Raw genomic sequence first — 21,655 nt, 5'->3', positions numbered from 1 at the left:
TTGAGCTGGGGAGGGTCAGAGGACTGAGACAGAAGAAAGAGCACAAACGGAGGGTAAAACATGTCTGCATTGTGAGAGCAACAGGCCAGGAAGGCCAGCTTTGCTGTATGATCAGCATAGGAGAGGTTATGACTGACGGTGAGGCCTGGGCGTTCAAGAGACTGAATCCCTTGCAGTGACCTTTCTATGGAAACAAATAGGTGGCTTATATTTTATGATCCTTCTGGAATTAACACATTATGATTAGACTAAGATTTCCTGGGATTCAAAGATATGTTCTTGTTGTCAGACCAGCATCTAATAACTTTCTGATCAGGAGAGAGTGATGCAGCTGCTCTCTGCTTGTGAGTGGGATGGGAGTACTGCACAACGTGGAGTCATGTGCAAAAAAGGAAGAGGGTTTTCCAGAGCATCGGAGAGGTCGTTCTTTAGATGAGGAACAAGACATGGCTGTCGTGAAAATCAACCACAGACACGACTTGTCCCTTGGGTAGGTTTAATATCATTTAGATCTGTGGTAACATCCTGTAAAATACATTCATGCAATAGACATCAGAATCGGAGTATTATATGGGCAATGTCCGATATCAATAGGCAAAGCAAAACAAGTGCAGCATATAGGGACGTACATACCATTCAAACTACAGGACTATATGTCACAGTAAGTGTCGCTGGAGTGTCCTTGCGCCGCGGTTGTCCCGGGTCTTATAGACGCCCCTTTAGTGGGATAAGCGAGCACTCCCGGGTTCACCTTCAGTATAATTTCAGTACATTCTCCCCGCCGTTAAAACTATACTGCCGCTAGGCAGGTCGCAAGCAAGCGTCAGCAATAATCGAATGGGGTACGTCAATCCACGTCAGTCGGTCCACCCGTAGCGGTCGGGGCGGCGAACTACCCTGCCAGTTCGTGTTCGGAGACTACCGGGTACGGCGTCCCCAAGCCCGGAGTCCCCCGCGTCGGAATAGCTGCCGGAGGTGGGTGTCGGAGGGGGCACCCCAGAGCCATCAGGCAAGGGAGTAGGCGACGATGGAAGTGACGGCAGTAGTTCCATAGAGGAAGCTTCGGTAGAGTCCATAGACTCGTAGATTGGTTCGTCGATATCCCTGTCGTCGACCCCACAAGGGGCGAGATGGCGTACTGAGACAGTAGACTCGCGTCCGTCTGCCGTTAGCACACGAGCATGCTCGGGATTAGCCTGGAGTACCCGCACCTTATCAACAAGGGGGTCGTACTTGCTAGCGCGAACCGCTCATTTGAGATAGGCCGGCCCCGGCTCAGCGAGCCAGCTGGGTAAAGATTGGATACTACCCGAGCTTCTCGGGTGGTGGAACAGTCTTTCATGAGGAGTCTGGTTGGTGGCGGTACATAGGAGAGCCCGGATCGAGTTTAGAGCCGCAGGTAGCGACCACGCCCATTTATCGAGGCCCCGGCCGAGGGTCCTGAGGCTTAGCATGACGGCCCTTCATATAATCCCATTAAAGCGTTCGATCTGCCCATTCACCTGGGGCCGGTACGGGGTGGTGTAGCTCGAAGCGACATTATTCTGGAGCAAGTAGCCCCTCACCTCCTGAGACAGGAACACCGCACCCCAATCGGTATGCACGTAGGCCGGATACCCAAACATAGAAAACAAATTCTGTAGGCACCGTATAACCGTGGCAGCCGACATATCCCCGCACGTATAAGCAAAGGGGAATCGCGAATACTCATTAACGATAGTGAGCAGATAACGAGAGTTACTCGACACCGGCAGCGGCCCCTTGAAGTCCATCGCCAAATGCTCCCACGGTCTAGTAGCCCTAACCAGCATCCCCATAGGAGGGTTGTAAAAACGCGGTTTGAGCTCCGCACAGATAGTGCAATCATGGCAGATCCGGCGGATGTCCTCAATCGAGTATGGCAGATTACCACTGCGCACAAAATGCGCGAAACGCGCTACCCCGGGATGACACATAGTGCCATGCAAAGCGCGCAGCCCCTCCAAAGTGACAACCCCCGCGCAAGTGGCCGGCCTCGATAAGGCGTCGGCGACCAGGTTATCCTTCCCCGGGCGGTATTTGATGGTGTAGCAGAAGTCGGCGAGTTCGATACGCCAGCGAGTGATTTTCTCATTCTTAATGCGTTGAGCATGTAAGGAGTCGTACATGAATGCAACGCTTTGTTGGTCGGTGACGATTTGGAAACATTGCCCGAGCAGGTACGGCCGCCATCGCCGAATCGATTCGACGATCGCGTATGCTTCCTTTTCAACAGACGAATGCCTCCGCTCAGCGGAGGTGAGAGTCTGCGAAAAGAAAGCCACAGGGCGTCCCCCTTGGGAGAGAGTCGCCGCTATCGCATGATCCGAGGCATCACTTTCCAAGACGAAAGATGCACTCTCGTCAATTGTCGCTACAGCGGCGCCAGCGATGTCGGCTTTAAGACCCTCGAAGGCCGCCAAGGCGGCTGGGCCCATGGGGAACGTGTCGCAGGCCACGAGGGGGCGGAGCTTCGCAGAGAAATTTTGCACCCACTTCGAATAGTGGGCGAACAGCCCAAGAGCGCGTTTCAGCGAAGCCCGATCGCTAGGCGGAGCCACATCGAGCAAAGGTCGCAGACGCTCCTTATCCGGAGAGACAGAGCCATGGGTCACGGTGTACCCCAGAAGAACTACAGTGCGTAGAGAGTAACGACACTTAGCCTCATTCATGGTTAGGCGATATTTCTGCACGACCTCGAGGAAGTGTTTCAGATTAGCGTCGTGATGCCCCTGGTCATACCCACAAACCGTAAGATTGTCCAGATAGACAAAGACATCGGTCAAGTTCTCCTTCGTAACGAGGTCATCCATAGCCCTCTGAAAACAAGCGACCCCGTTAGTTACCCCAAAAGGGAGTCGAGTGAACTGGTACAACCGTTGACCCGATTCAAAGGCTGTATAGACGCGATCAGCCCTAGAGATGGGGACCTGATGATACGCACTACGCAGATCGAGAGTGCTGTAAACGGAGTACAGGGCCACCTGGCGTACCAGTGCATCCATCCCCGGTAAGGGGTAGGTATCCAGCTGTGTAAAACGATTAATCGTCTGTGAGTAGTCGATTACCGTGCGCCGGCGATGGGCCTCACTTCGCACCACTAAGACTTGGGCCCGCCATGGCGACCGACTGGGTTCTATAATACCGTCCTTTAAGAGCTGGGCCGTTTCTTCCGCAATGAATTGCACGTCTGCGCGAGAGTAGCGGCGCGATTTTACGGCTACAGGGGTACAATCAGTGGTCAGGTTGGGGAACAGCGAGAGAGGCTCCACGTCCATCTGAGCGAGGGCGCACACAGCAAGCGTGTCCGGCCCGCCGAAGTCCATTTCCAAACGTCCATGTCGCTTAAGGAAATCGTGTCCTAACAGAACGTCGGCACATAACGCAGGTAATACCATGAGATACACGTCTGGGAACGTGCGTCCCTTTATCACAAGTTTCAATCGACATGCCCCTTTTGTGCTTGGATGGCAGTGATCCTCTACGGTGGATATTAAATGTCGTGAAAATCAACCACAGACACGACTTGTTCCTTGGGTAGGTTTAATATTATCATTTAGATCTGTGGTAACATCCTGTAAAATACATTCATGCAATAGACATTAGAATCGGAGTATTATATGGGCAATGTCCGATATCAATAGGCAAAGCAAAACAAGTGCAGCATATAGGGGCATACATACCATTCAAACTACAGGACTATATGTCACAGTAAGTGTCGCTGGAGTGTCCTTGCGCCGCGGTTGTCCCGGGTCTTATAGACGCCCCTTTAGTGGGATAAACGAGCACTCCCGGGTTCACCTTCAGTATAATTTCACTACAATGGCTCAAGCCACAAGCTTTAGGCACTCCTGTCTATAGTGGGAGAGGGGAGTACAGAGTTCCATTGATAGCAACATATCGACTGCATGAGTGAAGGAAGTTAGAAAACCAGGCTTGGATGTGTCCTTGCATGCTGCAAGCAGAGATCTTGTATGGAAGCGGAACATCATGGAAGATTGTCAAATGCTTGAGAATTATGTCCAGTGAGACGATCTTGACCACTTGTTTGAGATTTAGAGAATCCAGTCATTACTGATCAGGTCGAAGCAGCATCATATCTCAAGTTGAGTGACCGGGATGAAATCCAAACTAATGGCCAGAGATCAGGCTGTTTGTGAACAGGAAAGACAAGACATCAGCAGCCATGATGGATTCCATGGCTTTGCTTACAATTTGATGTAAGCTTTCTTCAACCCTGTAGTTGATATGATCTGTTCTTGCATCCTTCTTGTGTATGGGGTTGATTTTTGGTGACTTTCTGGCAGACAAGAATGTCAATATCATAGATTGGCTTTAACAATACTTTTCCTCGACATCGCCAGCTCCCATTATCATATTCATCTGAGGACCAATAACTGGGAGTCTGTGCAGAGCAACAACCAACACACCCGTGTCTGCAATGATGTGCACACTCTTTCCTGTTGCACTGATCTCCGCTGCATTTGACATCATGAGTGTGTCAGCTTCCTCGTGTGCTGATGCCTGTTGATGCTTGAGAATCTTCCATGTTGCTTTGTACATGCAAATGCGTCACTGAATCCATTGGTATCATCACTGCCAGGTAAGAGTGAGGGAGTCCTTTGTTTGATTGTTCGCCAGGAATCCCTTTGAGTCAGTAATAGGCATTGTATCGACAACATGGAAACCAGTTGTTGTTGGGGGGAGTCCTCACTGGCAACGTCTGGTGATATCCTTGGTAGTGTTCTGTCTGGCATAACCATCAAAGATCAGACGACAGCCTTCATAGTTCTTGTATCTGGTTTCTAGGGTTCTTGCAAAGGCCTCTCCCAGTTATTTGCAGGTTTAGGTTGACATTGAAGACATGAGTTCATGAACCGTGGACATGCCATCAATTACTAAGTATGTGTCTCTTCATCATGAACTGCCTAGCTTACGAGGACATGTACGAGTTCACTCTTGCTTGCACGTGGAATAAGGGAGCCATCGCTGTTCATCAGAGTGGAATTGATCGCCGTGAATTCGTGATTCGAAACCACATCTTCAAGGTCGATTTGGTGACTGGACTTTGCTATCATCGGCATTCCAGTAAATTTCGAACTTGTAGCTTTCAGTTCAACATGTATTCTTGCATCTTTCAACTTGATGGTTTTGTATGCATCCTCCCAGTTGAGAATGTTGACTTTCATCATGAGGTACCTTAGGTTTGTAGATCCACAAATGCGTTGTTCAGCAAAGGATTTGATGCTTGCTGTTCACAGTCTTCCATGTTCAGTGTGCCCTTTTCAATATGCTCAGGCATCACCTGTTTTGTCATCAAATTGTACAGCTTAGGTGATGTCAGCAAATGGATTACAGTGCTGCAACACCGCCAAAAGCTGTTTCCCACTATTCTCCCAGGGGGAAAATTTGGCTGATGTCAAGTGGTGGTGATGAGTACTGCATGTTGTTGACCTGCGAGTCGACTCCTCTCTCTCTCCTTGGCTAGTTTTATCATTTCTGGGGCACAAAGAGTATTTCAGGTGAGTTACTGGATTTCTGGTGATTCCCTTTAAACCACCATCACCTTTTAGAACTTTGTTCAGGAAGTCCTCTCCTTGATCAACCCCGGTTGCCTGTGAATGGGATGTCATTATTCATCAGAGAAAACTTACCTACCAGTAGTCTTTTCTCGGTGATTAGATCTGTGGCCATGGTGTTGAAAACTCTTGCTATTGTTACGGATTCGGCCATAATTATGGTTGTTATTGTTATCATTGTTGGTTCTAGATATTGGTTCAACGAGCGGTCCAACGTTGGAGCGGACATTGGTTCAACGATCGCCGGAGCGCACCAACTTCGCCTTGGAGGGGTGTAGAGACATTGTGGAGGGCTCGGTTCCATTTCCTGGGAGGGCCGTGAGTTTGGGGTTACGTTACCATCTCAAGATATTTATTGCATTGTGTTCTATTGTGTTATTCCCGTGTGATTTTTAATATATTATTTTGTTGATAACCATTGGTGTGGTTTCCTTATTGATTTGGATTGCTTCCTTTGGGGATTTCATGGAGGGTTTTAGTAGGGATTGATTTCGACACGGAATAACATATATATATCTTTCTGCCGGGGTTCCTCTCGGGGTCCGGGGGTTACCGAGACCAGGAGATTGCAGAGGACCCCGTAACACAATATATTACACTTTGTTTGTTTTTGGCATAATCCAGCCTGTTGCTGAAAAAGTATTTACACACATTTTCCAGAGATGCCAAGTACAGTATAGGAACAGATTGGGCTGCTTGAGTGAACGTGTGAAGTCAAGTATCGGCTGTGGTGCCATCTCTTGCTTCATATACATCCATGCCCATTGATACATTGGGGGAATTTGCTTGAACTCTTAACAAACTCAGCTAGCTGTTTTTTCAAGTTCAACTGTTCAATTACCATGAGAGAATGTTGACGGGCTTCCTGAATGCCTTCCCTTTGTTTGCATGCTCCTTGACTATCCATTCGTGCTGTCAGACAATGCTTCAGAAACAAAGGTCTTTCATTTCTGGAGTTCTGTAAATCCGAGATCAAAGAATACTTTCGATGTCTCATGGTAAAGAGAAGTTAATAATGAGCCTTGGTGGCCATTTTAATATCCAAATTAACTATATTAAAGGATTATTTATTGATCTGATAAAATGATAACTTGCTTCAGTGGATTCTCCATACTATAAAAATGTAATATTCACAGAAAAAAAAAATCACAATTTTATGTGGTCTGGATGCAAAGATCTATTTATTTATTTATTTATTTATTATACAAGATGGAGGCTCATGTAAGAGCTGACATCAATCACAAAAAAACAACAAGCGGACACACAAAACATACAATAAAGGGAGCGGGAGACAAGATGGGGAGAGAGAGAGGGAAGCACACAAGTATAACAGCAGAGAACAGTGACAACGGAAGATCTGTGGAAGGGAGAGGGCTTGGGGGTAGGAGGCGTGGGTTGGCGTGGGAAGGGGGTTGGGGATTGGGAGAGGTAAAAAACACATGGACACTGCTAAGACTTCCAAGAAAGCAGTCAGTATTTCAAAAAAGTGGAGCCTGGGGTGAATTAACAGGGTAGAAAAGATCAAGGTTTTGGATGGGGGAAGATAAGAGATGGTGGTGAAAAGCTGTTTTAAAGACCTGGAGGGAGGAGTGGGATTGAAGAGAGTGAGGGAGTTTGTTCCAGAGGCGGAAGAAAAGAGGAATGAAGGTGAGCAGAGAGTCTTGATTTTGGCAATCTCACCAGAAGAGGGTTACTGGCAGATCTTGTGCGACCTGTAGGAATTTTATTTAAGCAGATCTTGTGTGAATATAAAAGGTAAAACAACTCTAGCCATTTTGAAATTCAAGATGGCTGCCATAGGGGTCATTTTAAAAAATGGAACCAACCCTAGTTCTGCTATTTAAGGTATAAAGATGCCAAAAACATTGATTCTAAGAATGTAGCATAAAATTCGACAACACCAAGAATTGCTACATTACACACTCAGGCCGAGACGTTGAAGAGACCGATTCCTCTTTTGTTTCAAGTTGTCCTTATAACATCTCTCCCCTGTATTGTATTTTTTGGGGAGGGGAGGAGGAGGCAGGATTACAGTTATGTTATTCATATCAAAATTAGCAATCACCGGGGGTTGACTCAGCCTGTTATCCTTCCGAGGTCGGCAAATTGAGTACCAGTTCACTGGTAATTCCCTGCATGTCGCAAGAGGCGACTACATAAATTCTTCCTGGGAATTCTTCCAAAGCAAACTGCTCTCTCTCATGCACAGATTTATCCCATCTCGTCTTCTGTTGTCATACCCTTCCTCCCGTCCATGGTACATGGAATCTTGTGGTGAGGCTATTGCCCAGAAACAACTTGCTTTCGTCTCCTGGAAAGCAAATCCAACGGAAGGAAATCTCATTTCCTTTCACAAAGCCCGAAACAAGTGTGTGTCCACCCTCAGGAGAGCCAGGAAACAATATCTCTCCGTTCTCAGGACCGAACTCTCTTATCTGTCTCCCTCTTCCAAATCCTGGTGGCGTCTGGTCAAATCTGTTTCTGGTGTTTGTTCCCCCTCCATCCCCTCCCTCACCTCAAATGGCCACACGGCTGACTCCGCACGTGAAAAAGCTGAATGCCTCAACTCTGTGTTTGCCTCTAAATCTTGTGTCCCAAACCCATCCCTCTCTGTACCCACCATACCCAGTCGTACCCAGCTGCTCCTGGACTCTGTGTCCTTTCCTCCTGACAAGGTGGAAAAGTTTCTGTCAACCCGCGACTCGGATTCTGCAACTGGACCTGACGGCATCAGCCCACGGGTCCTAAAATCCTGTTCTTCCGCTCTTTCACTCCCTCTCTCTGTTCTCTTCACCCTCTCTTTTGCTCAAGGTCATCTTCCATCTGCTTGGAAATCTGCCAACATCACCGCTTTGCACAAAAAAGGTGTAAAAACAGATCCCAGCAACTACAGACCAATCAGCCTTCTCCCAATTATCAGCAAAGTCATGGAATCCATCATTGCTTCAGATATGAAATCTTTCCTCTTCTCCAATGGCTTGATCTCTGATCATCAATTTGGTTTCAGACCTGGACACTCTACTCTGGACATGCTGCTTCTGCTTTCTCAACAATGGATGGAGGTCCTCAATGCCAAACAGGAAATTAGAGCAGTCTCCCTTGACATATCACGTGCCTTCGATACGGTCTGGCACCCCGCTCTGCTCACCAAACTCTCCTCTTTTGGTATCCATGGAAATCTCCACGTATGGCTGGTGGACTTCCTCTCTAGTCGTAGTCAACGTGTGGCCCTGAATGGGTTTCTCTCATCTCCTCTTCCTGTTCAGGCTGGAGTTCCACAAGGCAGTGTTCTGGGCCCTGTGATTTTTCTGGTCTTCATCAATGATCTCTCTGACTCTCTTGAAAATCCTCTGTATCTCTTTGCTGATGACTCTACTCTCTGTCGCTCCATTCTTCATCCCTCAGATCGGCAGTCTGCAGCCTCCTCACTCTCTGCAGACCTGGACAAAATCACAGACTGGGCAAACAAGTGGAACATGTCTTTCAATCCTGACAAATCTCACACTCTTACGATGTCTCTCCGAAAAGACCGACTGGACAACCCTCCCATCCACTTTCTGAATAATCCTCTCCAAGAAGTTCTGTCACTCAAGCTTTTGGGTCTCACTATCTGCCATGATCTTTCCTGGGAAAACCACATTTCAAATCTGGCCTCCAAAGCCAGTCGCCGACTGGGCATCCTCCGTCGTGCGAAGTCCTTCCTTGGCACACCTGAGCTCCTCACCACATACAAGGCTTTCATCCGCAGCTCAATGGAATACTGCTCTCCCCTCTGGGCTGGTGCTCCTGCCTCACACCTAGCTCGTCTTCACGCTGTTGAAACCAAAGCATTCAGAATCATTGGAATCTCCCGCGATGAAGCTAACTCCAAGGGCCTCTCACTCACTCACCGCAGGCAGGTTGGTGGTCTTTCCGTCTTCTACCGACTCCTCTCTGGCCTTGCCCCCCCCAGCTCTCTCTGGGCTCTGTCCCGCAAATATTCCTACAGTCGCACAAGATCTGCCTGCAACCCTCTTATGGTCAAACTGCCAAAATCAAGACTCTCTGCTGAGCTTCACTCCTTCATTCCTCTTTTCTCCCACCTCTGGAACAAACTCCCTCACTCTCTTCAATCCTACTCCACCCTCCAGGTCTTTAAAACAGCTGTTCACCACCATCTCTTATCTTCCCCCATCCAAAACCTTGATCTTTTCTACCCCCGCTAATTTCACCCCAATTCCACTTTTTTGAAATACCAACTTCTGTCCTGGAAGTCCTTGGTGTCCTTGTGTTTTATACTTCTCCCTCCCCCCCCCCCCCCTTCCCATGCCTCCTCCCCCCAAGCCCTCTCCGTTCCACACATCTCCCTGCTCTCAAATGTTGTGTTTGTGTGCTTCCCCTTCTCTCCCCATCTTGTTTTCCGCTCCCTCTTGTTATATATTTTGGTTGTCTGGTTGATTTGTTTGTGAAGTAAATGTTAGCTCTTTCACGAGCCTCGATTCAGTATACAAAAAAAACAAAAAACAAAAAAAAACAGGGTTGGTGGCAGGAAGGGCATCCGGCCATAAAACATTGCTTCAAAAAGGGGACCACCGTGCCCAAAAATGGCCAACCGCCGCTCTGCGGAGAAAAAATGGCCTCTAAAGGATGATGTATGTCAGGCTAATTAATATTGTAGTTCTGAATCAATTTCTTTAATTTTAGCAAATTAAGCGATTATGTTGAATGTACCTGCTTTTTTCTTTTTCTTTTTTTAGGAAGGTGTGATTGTGGAAGGCGTGAGATGTCGACAGCAGTGGAATGTCAGTGGTGTGGGGAGACAAATGTATTTTTCTTTCATACAAAGGTGTGATTGTGGAAGGTGTGAGATGCCAACACCACTGGAATGCCAGTGCTTTTAGGAAACGGACAAAATACGCAACAAGATGGAGGAAATCAGAATGTAATGCATAACTGATCTCCATGAGGGGTTTGTGGCCAACTGTCTCAATGGACATCATTTGTTGGTTTCCCTTTACAAATATGTACAGCATGAGGATGCCATTGACAAGAATGAGCCCATGCACAATTGAGACTTTTTTCTATTCGAAACCGTAACTTTTTACCTGATATTTAACCTTTAACCTTTATATTCACCTGTTCATTCATAAAGTCCTTGCAAAATGTTTGTTTTTTTAACTTGCACAACAACAATATGTTAAGAGGGAACAGCCATGAAGGGCGGAACAGTAAGCAGTTTCATTCGGGCAGTCAGGAAAACGAATTTATTCCGTTGAAGAAAGTACAGCTATTTGAATGTTATTAGTCCCCTACCGGTGCGCACCGGAGGGGACAATAGGTTTGCACTCCGTCCCTCCGTCCGTCACGCAAAGAACAGTTTTCCGGACTTTTTTTCTAAACGCTTAACGCTAATGATTTCAAACTTGGCACATGGTTTCCTCATGATAATTTACAGATCAAGTTCGAAGTTCACGACGTTTCGATCATTTTTTTCAAAGTTATGGCACTTTGAACTTTGAGAATTCTGATAATTCTGATGATCCTTAACTCAGTGCCATTTTAAGTTTTAATTTCATTTAAAAAAGATTTTCTCTGCAATAATTGGACCGATTGAGATCAAATTTTCACCGTACCGGGAACTCGGTCTGTAGAATATTTTAATGGTAATTATGACGTCACAGATCACGTGGTTCGGCCGCCATATTGTTTTTCATGAAAACACGAAAACACCTTTTTCTCTGCAACGGTTGAACAGATCGAGGCCAAACTTTGCAGGCAGAATTGCATACCCATGACGAACAAAAAAGTCACCGAGCATGACGTCATGCATCACATGGTTTCAGAGTTATGACGTTTTTAAGCATGAACCTTTAAAACCGAGCTCCTCCCTCATTTTTGATCCAATCGAGGGGAAACTTTACAGATCTGTTCAGCATGTCAGTCTACTAAAATGTCTTTTTCGAATTTGCGATAGGGCACGTGGTTTGGCAGATATCGTTAATGAAACGAAAATATTTAAAAAATGGATATCTCTTGAATCGCTACTACCTCAGACCGTGAGTTGGTAATTATATAATTCACACAGTGCAATACGTGCAGGCCGCTCCACGGAGCGACCTTGCAGGCTTATCAAGGAGGCGAGGCGTGACACACGTGTCTCAGCATACCTCAGATCAAGTTTGAAAACCAGCATCAACCGTGCATAAATTTGCATATTCGATCATTTTTGACAAAGTTATGGCACTTTGAACTTTGGTAGGGGACATGTATTGCAGCGCAATACTCAGAATGCTTGTTTTGTATTTAGAAATGTAGGTGCATGCGTAATTTAAACAACAGAGGGCAGCAAGTTCACAGACTGACGAAGCACCAGGCAACTAGGTGTGGGATTGATGGTGGGATGATGAAGTTGGAGTTTGGGACGGTAACTAGGTGTGGGATTACAGAAGTATATGCTTGACTAAGGAGGGCTTTTTGTGAGGGTTTAAAGCACATATAAATGCTTACATCCGGCCGGCCTATCAATAGGGAACTATTCGTCGTTAGAGCACAATATAAATACACCATACATTTCCTTCCTCTCATTTCTCCTTATCGTGTTCATTAATTCCCTTTCTCTGTTATTGCATTCCGTTTGTACACACCATGACTTCTCTCTTCCCTAATTCTTAATTTTATACAGAAAAAAGGAACAAAGTTCAGTATGTGAAGCCACCATAGGCTAATACAGTGAGTGTGTTGTAGTGTTGTTTCTTCTTACACTGAGTGTAAAGATGTTATAAGAACTGAGATACAATAAAATGAAGGAAAGCATGACTGACTGAAAGGGATATATGTATAAACAAGCATTCTGAGTATTGCGCTGCAATACATGTCCCCTACCGGCAGTCTGTCGTCCGGAAAACTGTTGGAGAAATTACCAAAGTTCAAAGTGCCATAACTTTGTCAAAAATTATCGAAACGTCGTGAAGGTCGAACTTGGTCTGTATCTTATCATGAGGAAACCATGTACCAAGTTTGAAATCATTAGCATTTAGACTTTAGGAAAAAAAGTCCGGAAAACTGTTCTTTGCGTGACGGACTGACAGACAGACGGACAGACGGACAGACAGACGGACAGACGGACAGACGGAGGGACGGAGTGCAAACCTATAGTCCCCTCCAGTGTACACCGGTAGGGGACTAATAAATGAGCACTATATAAATTATACAAAATACTAGGAAGACTAACTTGAAGTTGAATTTGTCCAAATGTTATTCTTTAATAGTTTTCAGTTGCCTTCAATCTATATAAATAATACGACAGCGTCTGTCCCTTCGATCGCGACATTGTTTGTCATGATTTTGTATCCGCTCTCTCACCACTTTTCCCAGAATCACCAAACTTCACAGGCATAATTAATAATGTCTTGCAATTCTGCTGACAGAATTCAATTCACTTTCAACTTTTATTCTGTTTGGCACAGCAGAAAGTAGACTTTTGCTCAAGTATTCACGATGCTGGTTCACAGCACGGCATTCCAGTGGGCAGTGCTTCAAGGCCAACTGGATTGCTGTTATTGCTTTATGATCCCCCCTTCCTATCAAATACACTTTCACATCACCCATCCTTAACGGATATATCCTATTCTCAAATAGCCAAACCTATTCTTCCTGTTCAGTAAATTCATCCTAAATTCAGAAAGCGGTATGAAGAAGATTCACATTTTGTTATACATCAATATTACATCTTCAATGTACAATTAAATGCTTTACAAGTCTATTTATTTGGCCTTCTCAAAAGGAATAAAGATAATATTACTATTTATGGTTGTTAAAATTTCAACAATGAAGGCTTTTCCTCACCATCCATGAATCTGCTGCAGTAGAGAAATTGCACTGGCTCGATTCAGCAGTAAATACTGAGCTTTATTGGCCAGAGAGAGATTCTTAATCCTGCTAGAATCTGATGAGCAAAAAAGAAAGGAACAAGGAAACAAAATAAATAAATATATACATATATGTGTATATACATATATACTTTATACAGGATGTTTCAAAAAGATTGATACAACTTTGACTTCCTGCCATTTCTTTGTTTTTTGACCTATGCCATTTTCTTTTTAAGGGTTTGGTGGTGTTATCGTGGTATTTGTTCTTTGGGATTTTTAGCTCAGTAGCTCAACTATGCCATGACAGTGGAGCAGAAGACAAAAGTGGTGGCTCTGTGGTACGAGACTAAATCATATGTAGACACCCGCCAGAGGTTCTATAGGGAATACGACCTCAGAACACGTCATGAACCCACAAATTGTGCCATTCAACGTATTGTGAAACATTTTGAGCACAAGGGTACAGTGCACAACCAGAGCAAGGGCAACAGTGGCAAGCCAGCATCAGTAACCAAGAGCCAAGCCAGCATCGACGCAGGGCGGGATTCTGCAGGGCACAGTCCCAAGAAGTCCCACCGCTGGTGCTCCCAGGAGCTGGCCATCAAACTAACATCAGTCTGGCGTATCCTCACTAAGGAACTAAAGCTTTTCCCATGCATCATCTCTATTAGGCATAAACTGAGTTCAAGTTCAAGATTACATGAGAAGGAGACTTGATATGTGCAATTGGCTCAGTGACAGAATGGAGCGGTACCCAAACTGGATCAACCTGATGTGGTTCAGTGATGAAGCCCATTTCCACTTGAACAGTGCCATGAACAACCACAACAACATTTTTGGGGGGGGGGGGGGGGAGGAGGGGGTGGGTGGTGGGGAGGAGAACCACCTGAGACCTACAGGAAAGTTGGACAGAACTTTGGAGTCAAGATCAATGCCTGTCTGAACCGTGGAGGGGCACACATCGAGAACGTCAATTACAAGGATTTTGCGGAAATGCCAATTTCAGACGTTGGCCTCTCACAAACTCCAGCAGTGACTTATTGCAATAGCAATCAGTGATAGAAAATATGATGTGGCAAACTTTCAAGAAATGTTTGGTTCACGTTCCTGAGGTTTCTGTTTCTTTGTAAATAAACGTTTAATGTATCACTCTTTTTGAAACAGACTCTGTGTATTTACATATATTGTCGTGTGGACGGCTCTCAGCGAAGACAGAGCGTCCACGGATGGAATTGAGCTTAACGAGGCGACAATCAATTCAATGGCGGATCATACGGGAGACGGAATGGAGAATGCCGCTTACCTTTACGGTCCGATGTCTTCTCCCTGTGGAAATTAACTCATGAACGAACACAGAATTTATGGTACAAAAATAAATATTTATTAAATGGAACCGAGAACAATGAAATGCGACGAAAGATAAATGTTCTAAATCGTAACACCTCACTTCAAATACACGGACGAAGGAATATTCAAATAAAAGAATCGTCGTGTTGTGTTCTGTGGTGCGCCTTATCTGTCTGGATGTGTGATGTCGGCCAGGCTCCGTCCGGCTCCGATGTTGGCACAAAGCAGCCTCCGTCCACCTCGTCCGTGTGCTGCTAGGCCCCGAGCCACCCGCTCACCCCGGTCCCATCTGCTCAGCGGCACGCCTCGCTCGCCCGCTCGTCGTTCGCACGCGAGGTCCCATTTGCTCGTAGCACCAAGCCTCGCTCGTACGCTCACACCAGGAGAGGATGATCGTCGGCACCCCAACGTCTCTCCAACGTCCACCACGTGTAAGTCCAAATGGGAACGAGAAGCAAGGGTAGAAGGGAGGTCCAACCGGGGAGGAAGCCGAAACGAGAAGGGCAAGCGCAAAGGGACAGTCCAACGCAAGAGGGCAAAAGGAAGAGCGAAAATGCCGGCGAGCGAGAGGTTTTACTCGCCGTCACGTGATGTCAGCCCTCCTCTCCTCCAACCAGCGTGGTGCCCCTCGACTTCTCGAATCTTCTGATCTCCTCCGTCCCCTCCCATTGGCCGAGACTTGGCGCCCTGCTCCCATGCCATTGGTCGGTGGCCAATCACCAGTCCTTCTTTACTTTCCAATCGGTGCTCTTGGTGTTGCTCGCCCTTCCCCCCTCCTGTCAATCAAGAGTCCTTCTGGGCATGGCTATTGCCTGCCTTGCACGATGTCTGCCTGCCATGGCGCCGTTGTACGCGGCCACTTCCTGCTTGTCTTTCCGGTCAGTCCTTATGGCGGCGGGGGATTAATTAATGTGTGCACTAATGGGGCTAACTAAGTGTCTATGGTGCTGTGCCAAAAGGGACAACGGGATAGCGACAGGGGGGATGACATACAAGGGAATTTTACCCATAATCCCTGAACTAATTAGCATGCCCCACCCCCTCGAAAGAGGGACAAATATCCAATTTATCCGACATCCGGGCTACAGGTCCCTGACTTACTGTACATCGAGATGGTTCTTCTATCACGATCATCGGAGCACCTACCTATGCAGATCTACCTGGATCTAGATATTCCCCCCTACCCCAAATTCATAACGATATATATATTGCAAAACAAAGCTCTTTCGACATGATAAATGCAACACATCTTTAAGCAGTGTGTGTGCACGTGCACGGCTTAGCCTCAGGCCTGGGTGACTTCGGCAGGGCATACTCGATTCTGTTTTAAAGATCAAGGATGTAAAGGTCAAAATTAAAAGACAGTGGAGCTGCTGACCATGTTTTTGCTCTTGTTATGAGATAGTCAGGACGATATACCACACAATCGTTTACGCGTGACCACACAATCATTTCGTTGTGTCCATGCCAACCTCATTGGTTTAATATAGTATTCAACTTCCGAGCATGATGGAGCAGTGAGACAGCTCCAGCTGTTATGGGACATGATCTGTGCATCACCCCTTCGCACGACCACAACTCCACCTCCTGGTTGATGGGCAGTGAGGCAGAGACAACGTGCTTGTGTGGCAAACAGCCATTGTCACTCACAGATCGGGCATCTTTTATGGGATGTGATCTGTGCCTCACTGCTTCATCACGCCATGAGGTTTAATAACAACAATACAACAATAATATATATCCATATGAAGGAAAGCTTGACTAAAAGGGATGTATGTATAAATAAATGAGCACGATAAAAATATACATACATTTGATATATATATATCCACCATTCCACCATGTGTCAGCCATTTGAGGTGGGGTGTAGAGGGTATATTGGCAATTCCTTTTCTGCATTTCTTGCTAGGCTGGGAGTGTGTGGGACAGAAAGAAGGAGGATGTGTGACAAGGTGGCCCAGGTTGCCTTGAAAGGCTCATTTTGGATATGGAGGAAGTTTATGGAGGCACGTCGAACGGTGTAGGTTGGTTGTGTGTGTGTGTTTTTTTGTTTGTTTGTTTTTTGTTACCATTATTACTTCTTATTTTGTGTATATGAGTGAGTGGGTGAGGGTGTGTGTTTTCGCATGAATTAATTTTTGCACGAGTGTGTGTTTTTGTGTGTTGAGTGGTGTATGATGTAAGTGTAGGTGGTTGTTTGGTTGGTGTTCTGTATGTATGTGTGTGTATGGGTGTGTATGTGTGTGTATGAATGATCTGGTGTGTTTTATTGGTGAGTGGTGAAGGGTATAAAGGTGGGTGTTTGAGTGTTCCACCATGTTTGTTTGGTGCTGTGGATTCTGGATGTGGAGGTGGTGTTGTTGTTGTTGTCGTTGTTGTTGTTGTTGTTGTTGTTGTTCGCACTGGCTGGGGGTGGGGGTATGTACGCATCCAGATGCAGTTGCTGCATGTGGATGTGTACGTGCCCCTGCTGGCCCACCTTCGATGACCGTATCGAGGTTGAAGGGCCGAAACGGGATGATGCTGAGGACCTCGACTGAGGACCCGGTCAGTGCGGCACACTTGTGACCAGGTGTGTTTTGAACTTTTATATATACATATATATATATATATATATATATATATATATATATATATATATATATATATATACTGTATATAGATATATATATTGTTACAGACGCGGTTGTGGATGTTGGTTTACCGAGCGGTTTGGTATGACCACGTCTGCACAGTTTACCCGATTCCACTCGAACATTGCCGAGTCGCGCTACGCTGAATCAATGATGGAAAGGGACACAACGGCTGGGATTAAAATGACACGACACCAAGGGTTCAGTTCTCAAGACCTCCGGAGGAGGTTATATTAGGGCGGAAGGTCAGATTACAACTACAAGAGGGACAGCATAGAAAGACAGGCACTTAGACACACTTATCTTATTCCCGACAGACCACAGATAAACAGGACAAAAACTGACTCACACGGGGATTGATGGCAAGGAAAGCGGGTATTCGATGGCCAGCACAAGGTGCACCTTGTGCTCAGGGACAGGATAGCGCGGCCCAAAAGATGCAGGAGGTCTCTCAGCGCTCGGAGGTAGTGACTTCTCTTTCTCCAAGCTGGGGGCGCATCTCCCGTCACGTCCGGTAAGTGGCCGCGTATATCCGGCGGGGAGTGACACGCCCTCGGCTCGTTAGCTCCGCCCCAGATGGAATCGGCCCGTTGCTTCTCATTGGGTGCGTGCGGGGGGGTTACCGGCTCCGCCCTTGACGAGGGGCTGACAAGGAGCCCCTTCGTGGTAACCCCGTCGGAGCGCATGGTCAATGGCAGCTAACCGAGCCGGTGTGAGGACGCACACTCCCCCGCGCCGCGCCGTTGTTGTAGTTGTTGTTGTAGTTGTTGTTGTAGTTGTTGTTTGGGGAAGAAGATGGGAGGAGGTATGGGAAGGTCCTAAACTCACTACTGGTGCCATATAATCACATTCTGGTGCAACGAAGAGTCAGAATTAATGGAAACGAGTCCTTAACTGACATAGACTAAGAATAACTAGCAAGATGTCCGAAAGTTGTCTACGTGAGATGCGGTGGACCTGGGCACGACATTTAATGGGGGAAAAAGGGGAAGGTCGGTTCTACAGAGTGTTATCTATCTATAATTCCAGTAATCTCTGTGTGTATGTTTGTATGTTTGTATGTTTGTATGTTTGTATGTATGTATGTATGTATGTATGTATGTTTGTCTGTGACCGCTGTTTCTCGACAACTACCGGTCCGATATACTTGAAACTTGCCAGGTATATTGCTGGGGACCCGAGGATGTGCCTTTTCAAGGTTTCATATTAATCGGAGAAGTAGTTACCGAGCTATGTCCAAAAAACGATTCAACCAATCAGAGAGCAGCGAGCTATCACGTGTGCCGAACGTGGCGAACAGACTCTGCCTCGGACGGCACATTTGAGAGCGTATTCATTTATTTCACGTTGGAAAACTATGTTGCCGTTAAACTATGTTTTAAAACTAATTAAAACTAATTTGCGATTCATCGTAACTGCGATTTGCGACCTTCCGGACAGTGAAGACTGCACTTCCGGCAGCCAATCACAGAACGCGTTGTTGCGGTTGTGAGAGCGAGCCGAGCCCAGCGCGTGTGCCATTACGGTTCGTAATTCGATTTCTTCCGGAGAATTCTATAATTTCTCGATTTCTTATGCGCATTATTTCTCCCAATTCAGTCAGAGCGAAGGGCGGAAGCGAAGAGCGTTGTTTTTTTTGTTTACGGGCGTACGGGCGGGGTAGAGCGTACGGGTAGCGTTTTTTTTTTTTTTTTGGCAAGGAACGGGCACCCACGTACGGGCATGCCCTAGTTTACAGGCAATGGGACTAGGGAATGGGGGATTGGGGATAGTTGGGGAGTGAGTATTGGGGAAATAGGGGAGTATTTACAAGCGGATATTGAGGCCAAGTCCCATATCCGCAACAATATATACATACATACATACATACATACATACATACATATATATATATAAATAAATAAAATATTGGCACCCTTGCACTTTTTTCAAATAATTCACAATTTTCTCTAAACATAAGTTCAAATTGACAAAAGTATTTGGTCTCCACAATTCTTTATTTCACTGTTAATATTACAGAACCTTTGTTTTTGATTCAGAACTTAATATATCCTTTTAAATCAGAAAATAAAAAGAAATGGCATTGACAAAATTATTGACACCTTCGACGTAATATTTGGTGGCACAGCCTTTGGACAAAATAACTGCAGTCAAGCGCTTCCTATAGCCATGAATGAGCTTCATATATATATATATATATATATACATATATATATATATACAGACTTGGCATTTAATATGGAATATTTTTTTTTCTTGACTTGGGTTTACTTTCTGAACTCAGTATATCAATCTGGTGAGTTTCTTTTACCCTTCGGTGATGTCTTTCTTGAAAGAACCATGTCGCTGATTGTCTTTCACAGCAAGAAGTCAATAACAGGATTATATCACAGGTGGCATGACAAAAATGTAAGGACAGGTACATTTGACGATTGGCTTCACAATCTGGTATATAAGGGTTGTTGCGTTCTGTATTAGTGGAAAACAACTGCTGCACGTCTACAAATATTATTGCCGCTTCCTCTGGAGATGGTCCGTCAACTTGACAATGCTGTTTGTCATGGAATGGTGGCTTCACGAAATTCTGGCATGAAACAGCATGCTATTGCTCGGCAGTATGGCATCACTCAAGGTCAGGTGTCAAAGATCCTGAAACGAAATGCTCAGAGGGGTGTCCCTACTCCAATACCGAGGCCAGGACGTCCACGCAGAACCACAAGGAGAGATGATCGCCAGCTGCACCGGTTAGTCTGCAATGGCCGTACCAAGTCAGCTAATCGGCTTAGGGTTGAGTGGCAGCAACTGACAAATGTGCCTGGATCCAGAAGGCTAGTCAACCAACGACTGGTTCAAGCAGGCTATCGTGCCAGGCGTCCCCTGAGAAAGCCACGCCTGACCAGACAACACAGCCAGCGCCGATTGCAGTGGGCCAGAGAGCACCGTCAATGGCAGCCAGGACACTGGAATCACGTGACCTTCAGTGACGAGTCTAGATTTCTGATCTATCGTCAAGATGGCCACGTCCGAGTGTGCAGACAAGTGCATGAAGCCCACAACGAAGATTGTCTCGTGCCAAGAGTCCAAGCTGGAGGTGGTGGGGTGACCGTTTGGGCTGCTTTTCATGCAGGGGGCAAAACTGACCTGGTTGTTCTGAATGGAAACCTAAACCAGTTCAAGTACAGGGTCATTCTGGAAGAAACATTGCTTCCATTTGCTTGTGCAGCCTTTCTAGGAAACTTTGTCTTCCAAGATGACAATGCACGGCCTCATCGTGCTCGCATGATCCAACACTTTCTTGCTGACCGTGGTGTAGAGCATATGGAGTGGCCTGCCATGTCCCCGGATATGAATCCGATAGAGAACTTGTGGGCAGAATTAACGCGTCAAATCGACAACTTGGACCAGCAGGTTACCTCTGTGTGTGAATTGCAGCAGACTATTGTCATTGCATGGCAAGCGATTCCTGTCCAAACCTTGGCAAATCTCGTGAACAGCATGCCTCAACGTGTACGTGCTCTCATGAATGCTCGTGGGGGTTACACGAAGTACTGAACTGTAATTTTACTGTCCGTAATCCCAGTCATAATTTAGCTTTTGTTTTTGTTGAAATTTTTTTTGGCTAATGTGCAAAATAAAGAGATACTTCTGGAAAACGTACAGAAGTTTAACACAGTACTGTCCGTGAATCGAGTTCGATATTAGTTTACATCACTTTCAAGGATCAATTTATTTGCTTCGAAATGTCAAATGTGGTTTGTTTCTTTTAAAGGTCACATTAACAAAATCTAGAATAATTTCAACATAATTCCAATGAACTTTTTGTTCTAAGCCATCTTGAAAAGTAAGTTCACCCCCAAAAAAAAATATTCCATATTAAATGCCAAGTCTGTATATATATATATATATATATATATACTACTCAAAATAAGTTAAGGGTCAAAAATATTTGTGCATATAAATATAAGCTAACGAGCTAAAATGGTGACGACGAATGACAAAATAATTCTTTGATGGCTCAAGAACAGAAAACACAAAACAGAAACTTTTGATTAGACACTAGTTTATTACCCTGATGAAAAAAAGTCATGCACCCCCCAAAATGATGTTCACCCAAGTCGCAGAAGCTTCAGTAACTGGTGTAGCCAACGTTAGTATTCACACATTCTTGACAACGTTGGCGCATGCTGTTCATCAGGCGTTGGAAACAATGTTGAGGGATCGCTTGCCA

At 45.7% G+C, this 21,655-nt stretch overlaps 1 protein-coding gene across 1 annotated transcript in view; it reads right to left on the bottom strand.

The window, feature by feature from the left end:
* The window catches only part of MOCOS (molybdenum cofactor sulfurase), a 329,100-nt gene that overhangs the window by 58,308 nt on the left and 249,137 nt on the right, over positions 1-21,655 (bottom strand). The window contains exon 12 of the mRNA XM_068123432.2: positions 13,422-13,521. Within this exon, the coding sequence (XP_067979533.2) occupies positions 13,422-13,521 (100 nt within the window). The remainder of the gene's footprint in view (positions 1-13,421; positions 13,522-21,655) is intronic.

The sequence above is a fragment of the Myxine glutinosa genome, chromosome 7 (assembly GCF_964187855.1).
Source record: "Myxine glutinosa chromosome 7, kmMyxGlut1.1, whole genome shotgun sequence".
Taxonomy (NCBI): domain Eukaryota; kingdom Metazoa; phylum Chordata; class Myxini; order Myxiniformes; family Myxinidae; genus Myxine; species Myxine glutinosa.
The sequence above is the reverse complement of the archived record's forward strand: the minus strand, read 5'-3'. Positions and strand labels throughout refer to the sequence as shown.